This window comes from Xenopus tropicalis, chromosome 3 (genome assembly GCF_000004195.4).
Source record: "Xenopus tropicalis strain Nigerian chromosome 3, UCB_Xtro_10.0, whole genome shotgun sequence".
Classification (NCBI taxonomy): Eukaryota; Metazoa; Chordata; class Amphibia; order Anura; family Pipidae; genus Xenopus; species Xenopus tropicalis.
In genome coordinates this window covers 77,483,877-77,504,239 of record NC_030679.2, presented here as the reverse complement: position 1 = coordinate 77,504,239, position 20,363 = coordinate 77,483,877, and the positions used below count along the sequence as shown (strand labels likewise).

General features: G+C 36.9%; 1 protein-coding gene across 5 annotated transcripts in view; it reads right to left on the bottom strand.

Annotated features, from left to right (window-relative positions):
* The window catches only part of reln (reelin), a 258,716-nt gene extending 238,808 nt beyond the window's left edge, over positions 1-19,908 (bottom strand). For 4 of the 5 annotated variants that reach the window (XM_031897689.1, XM_012958659.3, XM_012958660.3 and 1 more), the window contains exon 1: positions 19,367-19,908. In XM_031897689.1, the coding sequence (XP_031753549.1) occupies positions 19,367-19,601 (235 nt within the window). In that variant the 5' untranslated portion in view covers positions 19,602-19,908. 5 annotated transcript variants of the gene reach the window in all.
* Between the last annotated feature and the right edge of the window lie 455 nt (positions 19,909-20,363).

Sequence of the window (20,363 nt, the reverse complement as noted above, 5' to 3'; positions counted from 1 at the left end):
ATGGGCAAGAACAAGGCGAGGGGATCACAGAATAAAGGATATGCAGGAACCAGGCAAGGGAATCAAAAGACTAAGAATAACACAGACTATATCTGACTGAAAGGCTTCAATGATCAAGCATCATGGGTTGCAGGAAGCAGGCTTATATAGGGGCTTAAAGGACAATGAAAGGTTAATATAAATTAAAAGTAAGTCTAAAGGCATTCTTTTTAAGTACTTACTGCATATCTAAATTCCCAGATCCCTGCTTGCTTCTCTGAGATATGGTGCTGGCAGCCTACAGCAGTGTGAAGACTACAGTGACATCACTGAAATCTCTCTGTCCTTCCTGTAGGCTGCCAGCGGCAGCCTTCCTATTCTCTGAGCATGAGTGTACCTTGATCCTGTCTGCTGTTCTGAGCTACACATGCCCACCAGCCAATCAGAAGCTGATCTGGCAGAGGGGAGGGGGGGAGGGAATGAAACACATGTGCATATGAAGCAAGGAGGGAAAGGAAGGGAGAATACCTTTTTAGAGATGGCTGCCTGTTCTAGAATATGTGAAGTAAGTGTGACTGAGTAAATATTTGATTAGGTGAGCCAAAAGTGTGGTGTTTTTACTAAACAATAGGAGGACTATTGGGCAGTATGCTTTTTAAATTTTGACTTGCATTCTCCATTTATTGTAGATTGAAGACACATGAGAATAACAAGTAAGGTGGAGAAGAGAGAACAGCAGGGAGACATAAAACACGAACATTAGAATAACTGACCAGTACCAACACCATAAGCCCCAGTGGCTCAATAGGTTATTGTAGGTACTATGCAACCCAGGGTTTAATTCTGCGTGCTTCCTGACAACTTATCTATCAAAACACCACGCATATTATGCTGTACCCATATCAATTAGAAGCACCACAGGCCACCCTACACCCATGATTATTGCCTGCAAATGTCAATTTGTAACAATAATCCCTCAAGAGGAGATCAAAATGGCTGTTAGGCTAAGGAATTTGCTCAACATACTGTAGGGCAGGTCTTCATGGACAAAGATTAGCTCTTAGTACTCAAACCCTGCTCTTAGTTATGCTTTACTAAGGGCCACATTCATCAAATCACGAGTTCGAATTCCAAAATGGGTAAAATTCGGATTGGATAAGATAATTTCTGATGATCGCAAATATCCCTAAAATGCTTACGAAAAAATCGTAATAATCACGATAATATCGTATTGGCGTTCCGAAAGTCACAAAATTTTCGTACCGAGTGATTGTAAACAGCGGGAAAACCTTTCCGACTCTGATTGGAAATTGTCGCACAAGGTAGGAAGTTGTTATGCTCAGATCGTTTGTACATTAATAAATGTCCCTCTAAGTGTTTGATATATTATAAAAAGCCAAAATCATAATATAGCACCAAATGTACACGCAAAGTTTTATATTTGTGAAACTACGTTCCTTGGTATATTTCATGGTATATTGGTATATTAGCTTTACTGGTTATGAACTCAGAACCCCTACAGTTATTATTATTTTTTCTCCTAACCAAATGAATACCAACAAATTAGCAAGTGTCCACCCGTCAAGGTTGGCCACTTTCCCCAATGCTTTTCACTCTAGCCATAGAGCCCCTACCTACCCAGATTAGGGTGAAGCATGAAATAGAGGGTTTATTACTAGGGAATGTGACTGAAAAAATATCTCTTTAAGCTGATGCATGATAAGTTGCTGTACCTTGCAAATCCGTATCAGGCCCTGGACTTGACTTGACACCGGGCCCCTCGCCCTTAGAGAAAAACAAGATTAAATGGTAAAGAGATATTGCTGAGTTAGATAGCTCTGGGACCAGCTTAAGAGCATCATTCCACATCTCCTCATCTTTCTCTATGAGTTTTTAAACAGAGCATATTTAACTCCCTTCCATCTAGCTAAAATCTACCACAATGTGTCTGACCAAATCCCTAAATGTAGAGATGACGTAGGATCTGTTTCATGTGTATTGGACATGCCTGGTAATTCAAAGATTTTGGAGCAATGTTCTCAGATAACAAAATCTAAATAGGTCCCACATTCACAACTGCCTATGACTAAGTACCGGTAGGGTACAAAATGCGTAAGGCAGCATTTTGTGGGGTTTGTATGTTTTTAGTATGGATTTTTTAATAAAAATGTGATTTTTTTGTTAATTTTTTTGTGTGAAGTGTGGTATTTAGGTTTTGTTGCTTGATTTGCCCTTTAAATCTGGGGGCTGTGTCCCATTTACTTTGGCCCATTTTTGACTGGCCACTGAGGATCATTATGTTTTATATAATACAATGTTCTCAGATACCCAAATGAAAAGCATGCTTTTCCAAATATTAGTTCCTCAGAGCTTTGTATTCTAGAGTTAACAGGGGATCTGCAGCTCAAGTCCTACTCCAGAATGTGTTATTTGCAATTGTTATACTATACGAAAAAAAGCTATTATACTGTATTGGAAATGCCTTGATCCCCCTCCCCAACAATTTTGAAAAAAACTAGCGAACAACTCTCTCCCAAGTCAAAGACTCACATATTTAGCAAGAGGATGCCCTGAAAAATTTGTTGCGGACCTGGGTGGAACAGCAAAATACTTGATTGTATGGTATGATATGGGCCCTTGCCTCACTTTTTCTCTTTCCTTCCTCATCTCCTCCATTCTCTTCTTTCCTCTCTTTTCTTCTTGTTAATGTTAATGTAAATTTTGTTTTGAAAATTGAAAAATAAAATCTTATAAAAAAATATTAGCAAGTGCCCCAATCTAGCTAAAGCAATGCTTAGAACACTCTGAATTTCTGAAAAGCAGTACAGAATCTCCAGGTAACAATGAAGCATGGGTGTGTAGAAAACTATTCCCAACCTCATATCAAAATTAGCTAAAATGGGAAAGCACCAATAGCTTTGAATTATAGGAATGCCATCTCTCAAAGGTCATTTTAAGCAAATAATTGTTATGATGGAAAAAAAATCAAAAATGCCAGTTCATACACCTATATGGTGAGTTCGCCAAAAAGAAGATCATAAGTTTGAGTTGTCAGTATATAGTTTTTCTATAGGGGAACGGTAGATATTTTGATATCCATATAATATTACAATTCAATTGGTATGGTAGGCTTTAAAGAGGACCTGTCACCCAGACATGAAAAGCTGTATAATAAAAGTCCTTTTCAAATTAAACATGAAACCCAAATTCATTTTTATATTAACACATCCAAACCCATTATAAAGGCAATTAAAAATCCCAGCTGTCAATCATATATTGCTTGCCCCGCCTCTATGCCTTAGGCATAGAGGCTGGGCTGACAATAACTTTAGCTTTCCGTTCAGAACTAACTAGATATCGCTATACATCTCACTTTTCCCCTCCCGCCTCATCATCTATTTGTGTAGCCAGTGCATGGGCATCTGGTCCCCCAGGCACATAAACAAGATTTTGGCATGATACAAAGCCTGCCTTCATAACAGTGTCCACAAAATGGTGCCTGCCTGCTTGCTTTGATTGAGTAATTCCAAGATGGAAGAAAAGAAAATTTATATTATTTATATAGAGTAAGTAAAGTTTATTTTGCTCAACTAACAATATAGAAAATAATTTGTAGTTATTTCTTAGGGTGGCAGGTCCCCTTTAATTGTTATGTGGAGAATTTTACAGATTTCTTACAAATACCTACTATATCAAGAGTATTTTTTTTTTCAAAATGTAAATCGTTTGGAAAGTTTTAGTTCTGATGGTATACTAATATTTTTTTATGGGTGTGTTTTACATAGGTGTGTGGAAAGCTGAGATAACCTTAGCTTCTGAGGAAGCGACTGGTAGCCAAGAAAAATGATAAGCAAGTTTTTCATCTCCTTTTGGTAAATTTGCATTACTGATTTTAAGATGGATTAATAAAGAAGATTTGTTTATTGCTTTTGGATGGTCAGTTCCTAATCTAACATGCTTAATATGGATTTATTATAAAAAAAAAAAAGGTAATAAGAATGAAGAAGAAAGCATTTTAAAATGTCAGTGGGGATCAAGAAGGCAAAAACAGAAATTTAAATTTAAAATTGCTCTCAATATGTAACCCCACATTTTTAAAAGTGCATCACCAGTAGAAAAAAAAGGAAGGCTAGGAGTGTGGATGCATTAAAGTAGAGATATTTTGTAAAAGGGGACGCTGAAATGGCAAGGAACCAACTTTGTAATTTTAGACATCTCAGCTCAAACAAGATATCAGTGGTTATAAAACAGAACCAATAGTAAAAGGCACAATGGACCAATTGTTGAAAAACACTCACTGAGTGAAGGTGGTGGTCCAAGTGCACCTGCCCCAGACACTCAGCATGGGTTGCATAAAGCAAAAGCAGCAACCAGTATTGGCATACAGGCACTCAAAGATCTTAACAGGGGGCACAAAGTTAAAAAGTAAACTTTATTCAAAGCTACATTAAAACATAAACACATCTCCACAAACCCTACGCATTTCGTGCCCAAGTGGCACTAAATCATGTTGACACAAAATATGGTGCTTTAATGTTTAAGCAAAGCTAATGTGAACAACAATCTGGGGACTGCTGGAAAACACTCTTAAAGGAACAGTTCAGTGTAAAAATGAAACAGACAGACTTTACAAAATAAAAAATATTTCTAATATAGTTTAGGTATGCATTGAATCCACTATTTTCGGATTCAGGCAAACCCGAACCCTTTGTAAAAGTTTTGCCTGAATACTGAACGAATCCTAATTTGCATATGCAAATTAGTATACAGAAAGGTTAAAGAGGGCTGTGCACGCAGCGTGTGGTGAAAAAATTTCAACTACCTTGTTGACAAAAAGTCACGTGATTTTAAGGATTCGGATTTGGTTCGGCCATAAGTGTGGATTCGGCAGAATCTAAATCCAGCTGAAAAAGGCGAATCCCAAACTGAATCCTGGATTCAGTGCATCCCAAATATAGTTAGACACTAATAAACTATATTGACATTTTTTATTTTGTGTCTATCTACTTTTTTTCTACTATTTTACCCAGTTTCATTTTTACACTGAACTGTTTTTTTAAGTACATAGTGTTCCATACTCTGCCTACCCTATGCTGCCTGTGGGAGGGTTTGTTCTGGGAGTTTGTTAGCATTTGTAAATAATTGTTAGAGGGTCTCTAAGGTGTATAATTATGTGCTGGGGTGTTGCTCTGTTATACACCAGGGAGGAGCCATTTGGTTTTAAGGGTATGTCTTAATATGACAGATGCGTGAAGGGTGATATCTCTGCAATGAGCACCAATTATTATTATATTTTTGGTGTGCTACTACCATTAATGTGAGTATGGTCTAAAAAGCTCTTGCGAGAATATGGAAGTGGTTTGAAGTGGGTGTTGTTTAAAAAAGGGAGTGGTCAAAACTGCCTTAGGCATAAAGGCGGGGCAGACAATAATTTTAACTTTCCATTCAGTACTAGATATCACTGCACTTCTCATTTACTCCCTCCTTCCTCACCATCTAATTGTTTAGCTGGTTCTCCATTCTATCACATAAACAAGATTTTAGCATAATGCAAACCTTGTCTTACTAACAGTGTCTACAGAATGGCACCTTCCTGCTTGTTGTGATTGTGATTCCAAGACTGAAGGAAACAAGATTTATGTTATTTGTATAGTGTAAGCGAAGTTCTTTTGATCAACTAGCATGATAGAAATACAGTAGTTGTTTTAGACTTAATTCTAATAGATACTGCATATCATGACCTGGATACATGAAAATCTTCATAGACAATCTTTATTTGTGGTATGAAAACTCTTATAGAAATGAAAAATTTGAAGTTTTTATGTTCTTTTCATTCTGCATTTTAATTTGTTCATGCTTTTCCAATTCAGATCTTTTAATAAATAACTAGACATTTGTGGTTTTAGTGTGTGGTTCCAAAAACCATCAGAATATCAGAATGTTGATAAAGAGGCCTCTACATGCCTCGGCCTAACCAGCCTTCCTGCACCTGCTTTGTAATCACTGATGTATTACATGTGACAATGTGTTCCCAGAGTAAACTAAAAAGCTACAAGACATGGGATACAAAAAACCTTCAAGTTGCCAAATACTGCTGAACTACATCTTTCAGCATTTTTCTGACAAGGCAAAGAAGCAGCATCCCTCTTGTATGTGCATATATATATATATATATATATATATATATATATCTACCATGATTAAAACAAAAAACAAACAGCATTTTTTAACAGGGTTACAGGCTATTTATTTTTTTTAGCTCACTATTAAAAATGAATTTAAATATACTGTGATATATACTATACAATATAATTTGTATTAAAAAAATTGCTTCCAGGGCAGAAAAAAAACATTTGAAAGAACCACTCATTTTGGTTACTGTCACTAAAAGTCCTACAACGCTCATTAATGCAGTTAGTGCAATGTCAAAATATTTTCCTGTTTGCCTTCGTTCGGTCATTCTTTGCTTACTGAGCAATAATTATGAATGATCTGAGATAAACCACAGAGAAAATACATCACAAGCCCTAAAAGAAACTAATCTTTCAAACCTTTTTCCTGTATGCAGAAAACAAACACGCATTTAATTTCATGTGTAATGAGCTGAATACCACATCTTTTACATCCATTCCTGGTTCATATTTACCTTGTAAAGGATCAGCATGTAAGTTTCATTCTAAATTTTTTTTTCTCACTCAGTTTATTTTTTTAAAGGACAAGGAAAAGGTTTTATTACAGTTATCATTATTCAATAGATAGCCGCTTTATGTACCTAGTTGCTAAAATAATTCTGCCAAAAAGCACTCCTATCTCCTGTAGTGCCCATTCAAATTTATCACTATATCTCCTTACTCGGCTCCGCCGCGTTCTTTTTAGTTGGCGCAGGTGAGCTAAGTGCATATGCGCCAAAACCATTACACCCCCTGAATGCAAGCACACTTAAAAAGTTCGAGGCACGAGCTTTAGTTCGTTTTTGTTTGCATGTCACCATAGCAACCCTGTTGGTGAGTTGCTATTAGTGCACACATAGTAGTGGGAGGGTTTTGGCAGATAATAGTAGATGAGTGCTCCTTGGACTTTGAAAGCGAGCTCACGAGTTATTTTAAATATGCATGCACTGCCCTCTAGTCTGACCTATTGCGCCAGTCTTGGTCTTGGGGGAGGAGAATGGAATTATGGGAATTTCTATTTTGGAACTTTGTGTTTTTTTACTACAAGTCTTCTGATCGCACAAAAGGCTTAGAAAATAGCAGGCTTAAAGAAACGCATGACACCACCTTCAGTATGCCTCTTATAGGAGATTAACTATTTATTGCACTTTCCTTGACATTAAATGGTGATACTTCAGGGAAACTTTCTGTAACTTTGTGTGCAGTCTGATGGGCTATTCAGATCCACAAAAATTAAAGTAACTTTGTGTCACTAACCTAGTTCATTTGAAGCTTAATTCCCATGCTTCTTCAACCTTCATTTTCTATTTTGGGAGCTATAGTTTAACAACATATGGGTCTCTGTTACCATCACTTCTTTGGAGTAATATTCTGTCTGTATACAAAGCCATTTGTCTGCCATAAAGTACAAAGCAAAGGGTCATGGTTTACGCTGAATTCAGAACATTCATACACTGCACATATACATTAATACAAGTTCCTGGGAACCTCCATAGGATATATGTCCTTATGTCCCATAAGACTCCTCATGGACACAAAATAGCAAACATGCCCTGTTTTAGACAACTAAGGTTGCCATTATAATATGAGGCAAGTAATGTTGTGGCTTCCACTCATTATTAAGTGAATTGCTATGGCAGGGGTCCCCAACCCAGCCACAGTCAAATGTTAAAGGAACAGTAACACAAAAAAAAAAAGTGTATAAAAGTAACTAAAATATAGTATGTGCTGCTGCCCTGCACTAGTAAAAGTTGTGTGTTTACTTCAGAAAGTCTACTATAATTTATATAAATAAGCTGCTATGTAGCCATGGAGGCAGCCATTCAAAGGAGAAAAGGCACAGGCACATGGCAGATAACAGATAAAACACTATTGTATTCAACAGAACTTATCTGTTATCTGCTATGTAACCTGTGCCTTTTCTCCTTTTTTCCAGCTTGAATCGCTGCCCCCGGGGCTACACAGCAGCTTATTATATAAATTATAGTAGTGTTACTGTAGCAAACACACCAGTTTTACCAGTGCAGGGCAACAGTGCATTATATTTTTATTACTTAAAAGCTCTTTCATTTTTTGGTGTTACTGTTCCTTTAAAAGACAGCAACAATAGCAACAATAGCATCATAAAAGTAAATGGAGGTGACAAAAACCGTCTGAGATTGGCTAGTAAGCAGCCTCTGTGCTCAATATCAGCTTACAGGAGGCTTTATTTGGTAGTAAATTTTGTTTTTATTCAATCACTTGCCACCATGTCAGGAATTCAAAAATAACTACCTGGTTTGGGGACACTGGGAGCAGCATCCAAGTAACATGTTGCCCATGAGACACTGGTTGGGGATCACTGTGCAAGGGAATAAGGACATTCTTGCAAAGCACTTATTGTTGCCTTATTACAATTGGTAATTTATTTATATTATATTGTTATACAATCTATATTATAACTGCAAAAATGCTCTGACTGGATAAATATCTGTTTTAGTCATGCAGTCTTTAAAGTATTGCACATACAAAGAACCTTAGGTCACATCCATACAGTTGTCTTATAGCAGGTTGCTTACTGCTTATCCTTAGAACAACTGGAAGGCATGGATTGAACTAGGTGAAATTATTAATTGGGACTCATTTATCAACTACTGGCAATTTTGCACCTGGACAGTACCTGATTGCCATCAATCTAATTTTCCTTTCACTATTCTACCAGCACCTGGTTGAAATATGCTAATCCTTAACTAGTTGCTATGGGTTACTACCCAGGTACAAATTTGCCTAGTGTTGGTAAATAAGCCCTGTTTTTAATTTTTAAAAAAAACATACAAACCTTAGCCACCAAATTGTTTTTTAACATCGCACAGAGCCTCTACCAGAAACATGTCTGGCCAAAACTGCACTGCATACTCAAGGTGAGGCCTTACCAGAGGCCTATTAAGAGGCAAAATTGTGTTCTCATCTCTTGAGTCAATGCACTTTTTATACAAGACTGAATGACATTGCCTGAAATTAGACAACTTATTATCTATAAAAATCCACAGATCCTTTTCAATTAAGAATACCCCTGCACACTACCATTTAGAGTATAACTTGCACTTATTATTATATATATATATAATATATATATTATTTATACCAAAGTGCATAACTTTGCAATTTTCAACACTGAACCTCATTTTCCAGTTTGCTGCCCAGTTTTCCAATTTTGTCAAATTGCTCTGCAAAGTGGCAGCATTCTGCATCAAACTTATAATTTTGCACAATTTAGTGTCATCAGCAAAAATAGAAACAGTACTTTGTATGCCCACCAGAGATCATTAATAAACAAGTTAAAAAGCAAAGGACCAAGGACTGACCCCTGCGGTACTCCACTAACAACACTGGCCCAATTATAAAATGTTCTATTTACCACCACTCTTTGTAATCTATCCTTTTCTATCCAATTGCAAATATTATGTTCCAATATTCCTCACTTTTATCATTAAATTTATGTGTTTTATTGTATCAAATGCTTTTGCAAAGTCCAAGTAGATGACATCCACCGCCATTCCAGCATCAAGATTCCTGCTCACCTCCTCATAAAAGGCACCATTAAACTGTTTGGTAAATCTGGTCCTAATTTCAGGGGCAGCAGATGTTGTTTTTGGTGGGGGGATTAGGAGTTTAGATTTGCGGTGCACGTAGCATGTCGCCGAAATTTTAGGACACGTACACTTTCTGTTCCCAAAGAGAGCCCCCCCAGAAGCCCACCCACGCTATCCCTCTCCCACCACTCCGCCGTCTGCCCTCCACCTTCGTTTAGAAGCAACTTTGAAAACCAAGGGGGGGGCCAACGCCTGTGCCTAATTTGCTCTGAAATGGAATGCCATTATAATAATTATAAGTCCTGTGAGCGCGGATCTCTTTGTTGCTGTATATATATTTATATAAATGTACTGTGGTGTCTATATTTTTATTTGTTTCAATAAAGCGATTGGGTTATTTTACATGGGCAATATGTTTCTCATGTATCTGAATTGGTCTCTACATGGTTTAAAGAATGAGGAAGAGATTGATGCACTTATGCTGCAGAAGAAGCTGGGCAAAACCTGACTCTTTATTGGTTCTCCTGTGCCTTGGGTAAATGGTATGGCCCTAATATGTTGAATAAACTTTTGGCTTCTTTTGTTTGTTTGTTTTTTTACATAATTATAACATCACATTCCTTAATATTTCTGATCACTTGTTCTATAGTGTTCTTTCTACATATGATTAAAAAAAAAAAAGGATCGATCATTTTTGTGGCTTATGTAAAAATACAGTTAGAGTAAAAACAATAAAAATCTGAATTGTTGGTAAGAGTGCCATTATAATAAAAGCAGCTGTCCTATAAAATGCTCAATCCATAGCTCCTTTGGAAATAAAAGGGGCCAGGGTATACTGGGACACTACGCCAAGGCTGATGGACAAAGTTGCATTGCCAGGAAATAAAAATAATCTGCAGCCATGTAACTGTGCTCAGTCTTTACTGTGTGCTACATTTGCACACTTTTTTCCTCTCTTGTATAATAAAATAAAAAGCTTTATTGTAAAAGAATTTTAAAATATAAAAAATAAATAGGTAATTTCCATTAAAACTCTACCTATTTATAACTGTGTAGTATACAAGCATTAGTAATAAAAATGTGATACAAATAGACTATCATTACATGTATCAAAGTCAGAATACTGTAAACATTTTTTAAAGAAAAACTTAACCATTTTTTCTAAATTTGAGCTGCATTTTGTGTTTTACTTTTCTGACTATATTATTCAATTTTTTAGCAACTTCTATTTTAATCTCTACAAAATATGCACAAATCCACTGGCTTGCTTTAGTAGCTTTTGTGTATGCATTTGTGCTTGAACACAGGACAAATGTGTTTCTTATCAGTTTCTTAGATAGTGTTCTCCCAGGGGAACAGCTTTTTATCAGCTGTGCCTACTGAGATCTGTGTAACATCCATCTTAAAAATGCTCCCCTAACATTCATGCCTTAAAAGATTTGTCACAAAGCTTTGTTGTGGAGCTTACTTTTTCATAGCTGAATAAGTGCATATACAGTTATCTGAATTCATATATTTATATATATACAGCATATATATATATATATATATACATCAGGAGAGAGCCGGCACTCACGTCAATCGGGTCACAATAGCCTGGGTGCAGGTCCAGGTGAAGAATTAGATACAGCAACGAAGAGATCCGCACTCACAGGACTTATAGAATTAATATGGTGTTTTAAGCCTTTAAGGCTAGTGATATAGCCTAAAAGTTAGTCTTCTCAATAAACACCATATTAATTCTATAAGCCCTGTGAGCGCGGATCTCTTTGTTGCTGTATATATATTTATATAAATGTACTGTGGTGTCTATATTTTTATTTGTTTCAATAAAGCGATTGGGTTATTTTACATGGGCAATATGTTTCTCATGTATCTGAATTGGTCTCTACATGGTTTAAAGAATGTGGAAGAGATTGATGCACTTATGCTGCAGGAGAAGCTGGGCGAAACCTGACTCTTTATTGGTTCTCCTGTGCCTTGGGTAAATGGTATGGCCCTAATATGTTGAATAAACTTTTGGCTTCTTTTGTTTGTTAGTTAATTATAACATCACATTCCTTAATATTTCTGATCACTTGTTCTATAGTGTTCTTTCTACATATGATTAAAAAAAAAAGGATCGATCATTTTTGTGGCTTATGTAAAAATACAGTTAGAGTAAAAACAATAAAAATCTGAATTGTTGGTAAGAGTTCATGGACCAAGATAAATAAAAAGCTTTCTGACATTCAGTATATACTCCTCAGTAAGTTGGTTGCTGCCTGGCACAGCAAGACTATAAAAAGCAGTATAAAAATATGATAATTACAAAGTGCTTTCTGAAATATATTAATCATGGTGTACTTGATACTTGTTTGCCATTTTTAAAACTTTATAAAGGATAAAGAATATTATTAAAAGGCTAGATAATATTCCAGGAAAATTGGTATTTTGTACGTTTGTATAAACAGCAACAGCCCTCTTTTTCCATTTTCAAAAAATCAAAATCAGTGGTTTTCCATGCTAACGAATATGCAGGAAACATGAGCAGGTTCCATTCTCACTTCTGGTTCTGGAACCATTTGCAGGGCCAGCTGTTTCCTTATGAAAGGTAAGGAGCCAAACCTTTTAAATAAAATTGACTTCCTTCCTCTACAATTCCTCCTAATTCCCTCCTTTCATTTTTTCAGTGTTATGAAAATGGGAACACCATGTCTGTATTTATGCTGTAATTCAGTTGACATATGTCAGCCTCATCTCCTAGCATTTTATTCACCCTTCCTTTAAATGAATAGCATCAAGGAAAAAATTGGTTAAAATCATGTTTTACGTCTAAAAATGCCATTATATCAGCACCGTAGAGAAAATGTCTCTGCACACTGTCTAGGCTAAAATATGAGTGTGTTCTTTCATTATCCTACAGGAAATGGTCATAACTGTGAGTGTCAATCAGAACTCTGTTGTAGCAGCCCACATCCTGCCCCTGTCTCTCTGTTCCCAGGCCCACCAAACTGTCTCAGATTGTTCCCACTGATGGTGGTAAGTAGAGTTGCAGCTTTCCCATTATCAGCTAGATCTCATACCCAGCACTTTTATTTGCACATCATCAATGGTGTATAATAGTCTCCATTAAAGCAATAGGTCTTGTATATACTTTGGTGTAGCCCGCATTCTGAAAATGCAATCTCAACTGAAAGGCCACCTTTATATGTATTACTGTGTTACTGAAAGTGGCTCTTCAGCTGACACAGAAAACGGACCAGCTTTGAACAAAAGCAGTTATATTTCTGTGGTAGGTCTGCTACATTTTGAATACCTGCTGATGCAAGCTGGGTGTGGGCTGATGATGTAAGAGCAGTGAGACAGTGTTGCAAAAAGGAGGATCAATTGTGTTGATGGGCAGATCGATAACATAGATGGGTAGACTGATTAAATCAATATGTGGACCATGAAAAATTCTGTGGTTTGGGATGGAAAAGTTACCATTTAGCAGGAACTGGGAAGGATCAGAGGCAGAACAAAAGGGTATCTTAAATTACCCAGCAAGTACATTGCTGGTAAATTTCTAATATTAACCCCATAGATAGGATCAGATGTTTGCCATGCTTGCAAAGGCACAAGAAGAATGGCTGGCTAGACATTATCTGGATCATACTACTTTTATAGCCAGACTGGCTGAAGGAGTACAGTTACTGTTTAACAAAGCAGATAACAGAACCAAAGTATTCTAACCCATCAGATGTCAGAAACATTGAAGGGAGAATGAAGGGAGGGGTTTCCTTCATGAAACGATGAACCTATTGTGTTACATCTATGGATATCAAAAAAAGGCATTTTCAGTTTTGATGAGTGCTCCTTCCTATTTAAAAAAACTGTCCTAATCATTTGCTAACCATAGAAATAGATTATTATATGAAGCCTTGTATCTGCCATCAATATCTATATCTGTATGGTCACTTTAAAGCGGATGTTCACCTACCTGTGTGCAATGACTTTGCAAAAAAACAAATTAAAAAAAACTTTAGCCAATATAATCATTAAAAAAAAAAATTCAATTTTCATTGCAATATGCAAGTCAGTGTGAAAACACAGGTTTGATAATGCCCTCCTTCACAGTCATAACTCATTTGGGAGGATAGGGTGGATGGAAATTTTGCACATAAAGAATGCAATTATTTTGGAGTAGAGGTCTTCTTTGCAAAGTCCTACCACTATTTTAGGACTTTGGCTACAGACACACATGGTGTATTGTCTACTTCTCTCAACCTGTGTTTTAAGAAGCAGATTTGCTCCTATTCACTCATGTGTGCACCTGCACACATTGTTGCAAAGAACTCAAATCATGCATTTTCATGCCAATATCTGCTTCATGTAGCTGCACTCAGGCCAACTCCATACCTGTCAGTGTAGCTACACACAGGAGCAGAGAATCGAAAGGCTTCTTTCCACTTGCATTTTGAATCTATTTGAAAGTATCATAGCTAATCACCACAGGTTGGCTGCTATTGTTGCGTGTCCAATTCATTCATAAAGCACACGTTATGAGAATACTTTATCATTCAATTAGATTGACCCCTGGCACTCCGCAAATCTATGTAGTCTAGCTACATTACTTTCAAATAGAGGATATAACCACATAATAAAATGTCTTAAAGGGACATAACAATTTAAGTACAATTATTGCTCAACTGTGTAGCTACACAAGATACAGTTTCCTCTGCGGATGGTAAATAATGAATTGAGGGGTCGCTTATACCTACTTCTAGGTTAGTTCTCAAAAAAATCTGCAGAAAAGTTCTAATGTTTATATATTCAATGGTAAGGCCTTCGTCAGGAAGAAAATGACAAAGCTTAAATCCCTGACATTATGCCAAGATTCACTTGATATCGTAACCCAAGTAAACAAAGCAAAAGAAAAACCACTGTGAATTAAAAAAAAATGTAAAAAAAAACAACCCCCAGGAACCACCCACACCTGAGCTAAAGTCAGCCATAGACCTGTCCTTTAATTTCAGTATGTAAGAGAGAAACAAAAACATATGCCACCATGTCTGCTATTGCCCGCACAGGGTACAGGATAGGACCAGTTGGATGTCAAATGAATGCCATATGGCTGACATACAGTATGTTTGTTGGCTCTATTGCATACTGTAATTGGAGGACTAAGATCTGTGAGTGAATAGATGTCAAACTCCCCAATACATAGTTCCCTTTTTCTTCATAGAACTTCCCCTTACCCTTTGCTTTTTTTGGTCTTGTTTTATTTCAACAAAAATGTAACCTTTTCTTCATTTGTGATACACTTGTCATCTGATTTTGGCTCCATTTTGGGGATTAAACCCTTTGCATCCCAACAACATTGCACCTATGTTCCTTGGTCATGTAAAGAGAAAAATGCATTGCCTAGCAACAAACAATCCTTTACCTGAGGATCAAGCAAGGAAGTCTGTATATATATTTTGTTGGTTTGTATTTTTTCCTGATAAAGGCCCTTGTATGGGGCCCAAGCATTAAGACAATAAACCATTAAACATAACAGAGTTGGAAAAGTGGTACAAGAGCAACTAACAAAAGCTGCCAATCAGCAACTGATTCTGATCAATCTACAAGAAATGAGTTGGTTGCTATGGCTAACTGCAGTGATAAAATTATAGTACAATATTCCAAGAGAAAGAGAGAGCGAGAATGAGAGAGTTTGAGAGAAAAAATGTAAGTACGAGAAAGACAGAAAAAATAAGACAAAGAATTTGTTTCAATTTATCATCTTTAATAGACACTATCATTAAAATAATAATGTTTGCTTATACAAGCCTTTGTATATGCTTCAGAGATCGACAGTAGGATTGAAAAAAAGAACAGGATTTAATATAATTTATAAAAAGTTATGGTCATGTTTCTGTGTGTCTATTTTCTGGCTGCCAAAATGCTTTCTTTCAGTGCTGCGACTGAAGCTAAGGCACACTTAAAAAACCGAGTCAGTAGTGTGATATCCCTTTGTTCTCTTATATCCCACCCCTGCAACTTAATGATTTCTTTAAAGAATCAAAATGGAAGATATAAGAAAATAAACAGCAGTAGAGTAAGCTTTTACTTATCTGCCCAGGCTACAAAGCAATTATATCTATCTAAATAGTTACAAAAGGACCACAGATCATGCCTATACAGACAGCCAGAATATTCTGATAGGAAACCAGGGGTAGATTTAAATCATTTGCGCCACTAGGTGGCATGGCCCGCTTGCCCCCCTGACCTCCCTTGCTCACTTCCCCATCCCCCCTAACATCCTCTCACACCCCATCTTAGTCCCTGCCTCACCCCCAAAGCCATTGTTATTTTTCCTCTGCACAATCACCAATGAAATTGATGAGTGAAAGCAACTATATACTTTTATAGAGCAATGTATTAAACACTAATCTATCCAATTTAACATTTGACATTATTTTTAGGTGTTAGAATCCCTAAGCATCCTAAAGATACCTTTTTCCTGTATAAGTAATGGTAATAATATATTGGAGAGTCTAATGCAACCTTAACCCTACTGTAAATAAGAAATATCCCTTGCCACCACAGGTTCTGATTGAGTTCTTTTTCTTTCACACATCATAGGCTAACTAACAAGCTCTTTCATGTCTTTACTTTTAGCAAGCATCCAGTTACAAATATATCACCAAGCACGCTACACACCTAAGTGAGCAGAGTGTTTATCAACCTGCAGAAAAAGCCAAGGCATACATTGAGAGATCCACTTGATTGGTGGGGTCACCAAACAAGCAAACCTCTCCCGATATACTCACCCAAAGGGCCAAATGATCAGACCAGAATGATGGGAATGCAGTTTGTTGGGGCAAGCAAATCAACGAGTACATGTGGTCCTTGCCTGAAATGATTTTTTTTAAGCTGCCCCCATCCATATCTGCCTTATTCTGGCCAGATATTAATTGGGTAGTCTAAAAGGGCCAAATCTGCAGCTTAAATCTGCCTGTGTATAGCCACTTTAATAGTTATAAAGACTATAAGGAAGAAATAGTTATAAAAGATAAGTGGCTGATTTAATAAATCATGTGTCATTGAGAGATACAGGTTTAACAAAGCATCTGTTTATACACATTGGATTTTAGTTATATTATTAGATAAGATAGATAAGAGGTTTATTTAAAAATTTTGTATCTGTGTGCTTCTTTGACTCCACAAAGAGATCTCACTCCTCCTCTCCTATAGCCTGCATGCTTTAAAAATGTATTTTCTTCTGTTTTACTATCTCCACCATTTAGCTTAATCATTAGGCCAGGACCCTAGAATGAGGCACAGTTCTGACTGCTAGACTTAGTCTGAATAAGGTAAACACTTAAAAAGGGAAAAATCAATAACACCCACTTACATCACATGCTGTACAGGTATAGGACCTGTTATCCAGAATGCTCAGGTAGCTTAAGTCTACTAAAATATCAACAAAACATTAATTAAACCCAACAGGATTGTTTTGCATCCAATAAGGATTATTTATATCTTAGTTGGGATTAATTACAAGGTACTGTTTTATTACTACAGAGAAAAAGGAAATCAGTTTTAAAATTCTGAATTATTTGATTAAAATGAAGTCTATAAGAGCCGGGCTTTCTGTAATTCGGAACTTTCTGGATAATGGGTTTCCGGATAAGGGGTCCGATACCTGTACTACTAGTGTGCTTTGACCACCAAGGTGACAAAAAATATTAGATAAACTTACAAGTCAGGGGTTGGTTTCAGATGTTTTTTCTAAAATGGCATCACTTAACAATATTAAAGAGGTAAAAATATTTGTACAGCGGATATAAATATGATGACATTAATGAATTATAGTTTCAATCCACTCTAGTGCAGATGGCTCATGATATATATTTCCTTTACAATGATACAGAATGTGCCAACTTCTCTTGTTCATTGTAATGAACAACTTACGTTTCATGACCCATTCTTTGGTGTAGAAATGCAAGAAGGCCTAGTTGTAACATATAACAGACATAGTAATCAATGACACAGTACTTTGGATAGCTGGAAAATGTAGATAATTTGTGTTGCTCTTTCTGTAAGATACCAGACTTTGTAAAATACAAATTCCTTTATCTATGTTATGTATTCTGTCTTTTACCAGGTTCCACTGGTAAATGGTTTGTGTTTACACTACTAAGTAACCAGGACTGAGAGTACCACTTGCATGTTAACTAGAACTGCACCTTTAGATGATGCTATAGGGCATAACCCATGGGTGACAAAACATATACACACACAGATATTGCAGGGTGTAGCTGGTTTCCTGGCTGCTTCTGGTTACATGAATGTGAAATTGTAGTCAGATGCATTTTTGAGAGTCAAAAGATCCAAATAGATAAACACGGACAAAGCAATATGTACACATTTTTGTGTTAAAAATGAAAAAAAGGATCACCTTAAAATTGCTTATGTTAATGCGTAAAACATGAATCATCTTAAAGACCATATATTTTTAACATGTAACGGAAAATGCATGTACATTATTGTGCAGAATTGTATTCCATACAAAGTAATTTAAATATACAGTTTAAGTAGAAGTCATTTTGTCACCCCCTTTAAAGCAATCTTAAAATAGGTCTTAGCAATTTTGGACAATCTGGGAAAATGTATTAAAGGAAACTGGATTTCCTGTACATTAAATATGATAATTTAAAAGTATATTTTCTGGCACAACAAATTGGCTTTTATTGCAGCTGAAAACAGGACAGAATTTTGCCCTTTCAAAAATATGTTGAAAAGCTAAATGTGTTTGGTAATGTTTAAGGTGAACCATATATGTGCCATGTAGAAGCATATCTTGTACAAGTAACACATAGATCAAAAAAATGTTTTTTATTAATACAAAGTAAATTATAACTGGCAAATTATGTTTACAATACATCAGAGGGAAGGAATGTCTTGTTCACTAGATAATCTGGATTGAAATATGTGGAAACCCCCCCTTAAAGCTGCTAAGTACTTGGTAAACTATAATAATACTGTCACAACACTGCTGTGGCTTCAGGTTGCCAGTGTGTATTGTTTTATACCTATGTATAAAGTGATAAACTATGGACAGTGAAGTACTAAGTGGCAAGTTTGAAACAATTATGATGAAGACTTGAAAACAATATATGTTAAATGTTATTTTTCTATACTTCCAGAAGGATAGAAAATAAATTCTGAATGATCCTTTGATATAGTATTTGTTGTGCCCAGACTATCCCCTCTGTCAGCATTAAAATCCAAATGTGTGCTAAGCATTGCAACAGCTTGCCTCTAAAAGGCACTGATTTACACAAAAAGACTTTACAGAACCTTGTACTTGATGCCAACTATAAGATATAATTAATGCCTAGTGGGGGCAAAACAAGCCTATTGGGTTTAATCAATATTTAAATGATTTTATCAGACTTAAGTTATGGAGATCCAAATTACAGAAAGATCCCTTATCCGGAAAACCCCAAGTCCCGAGCATTCTAGATAACAGGTCCAATACCTGTATTACATCAATGCATTCTTAATGAATAAACAGTAATGTGACTTATCTTGCTGTTGAGCAGACAAAGCATCCCCTTATCAATGAAAGAATATGTGGTTCACAAAGCATTACAAAAATACAACAACGAGGCCACTGCCCTTGGTGCCACTTACCATGGTACTCCTGCCCAGGTACGTAGTAGCCAGGGTTGCCGGCCAGGTGCAGAGAGATGAGCACTTCTCCTTGTTCTCCATCCCCTTCCAGCTCTCCGTGATGGGTGCAAAGAAAAAAGAAGGGAGAAAACCTGGGATAATACCCCACAGCTCCGCGGGCAAGGACAAAGCACAATATCCCCGAGAAGAGCAGCAAAGTCCAGCGCCCGTCGCAAAAGGTGCGTAGCGGTTCCATTCCTGGGTCCCACTCGGACGTGTTCTTTACTGAGCTTTCTGCATAGGTAGGCTGGGTTACAGGGGTTATGGAAATATATTTTTTTAAAATTCTTCAGTATAAGTTTGAGTGAAGGAAAAGCAAAGTTTATCGTGACAGCAGACTAGTGAGCAAAACCAAAGTGAGGTTTAGGTGTCCCAAGTACACCTCAGGTCTGGCTGCATATGTAGCAGCCGGCACGCACGGTGTAAGGCAGCGGCAGCAGCTCACAGACAGAGGGTCTCCCACACAAGAGCTATGCCACACTCTTACAGCACATGCCTGAGTCTGACATGCACGCCTGTTAACTCTGCTCGCTAACCACGCCCCTTACTGATGATTGGCTCAGTGGGGAGCTCTCAATCTCTGGCTTTCACTGGAGTCCTGAAAAAGGTGAATGGCTCTGTCAGTCACCAAATTAGAAACCCAGAGCCGTTCGCTTCAATCCTCATTCTAAGGGTTATCGTACTCCTATTGAATGCCTTCTGCTCTGTGAGGAGAAAAATATATTGCCTCCAGATATGTTTGCGGCTTTCGGTATCCCTATTGTGGTTAGCGTTTTGCAATGGCAGTATTTAAGAACATACTCTGACAGGCGTGGGGCACCGTTGCTGAAAAAGCGCATACCAAGATGGAGTTGTTTCGTGTTAGCTACAAAAAAAAAACATTTAAGTCGCACGCTGTTAGTGGAAAAATGTTCTTGCCGCCTCGCTTTCCGTGTGAAGTGAGAATACGTGAGGACGT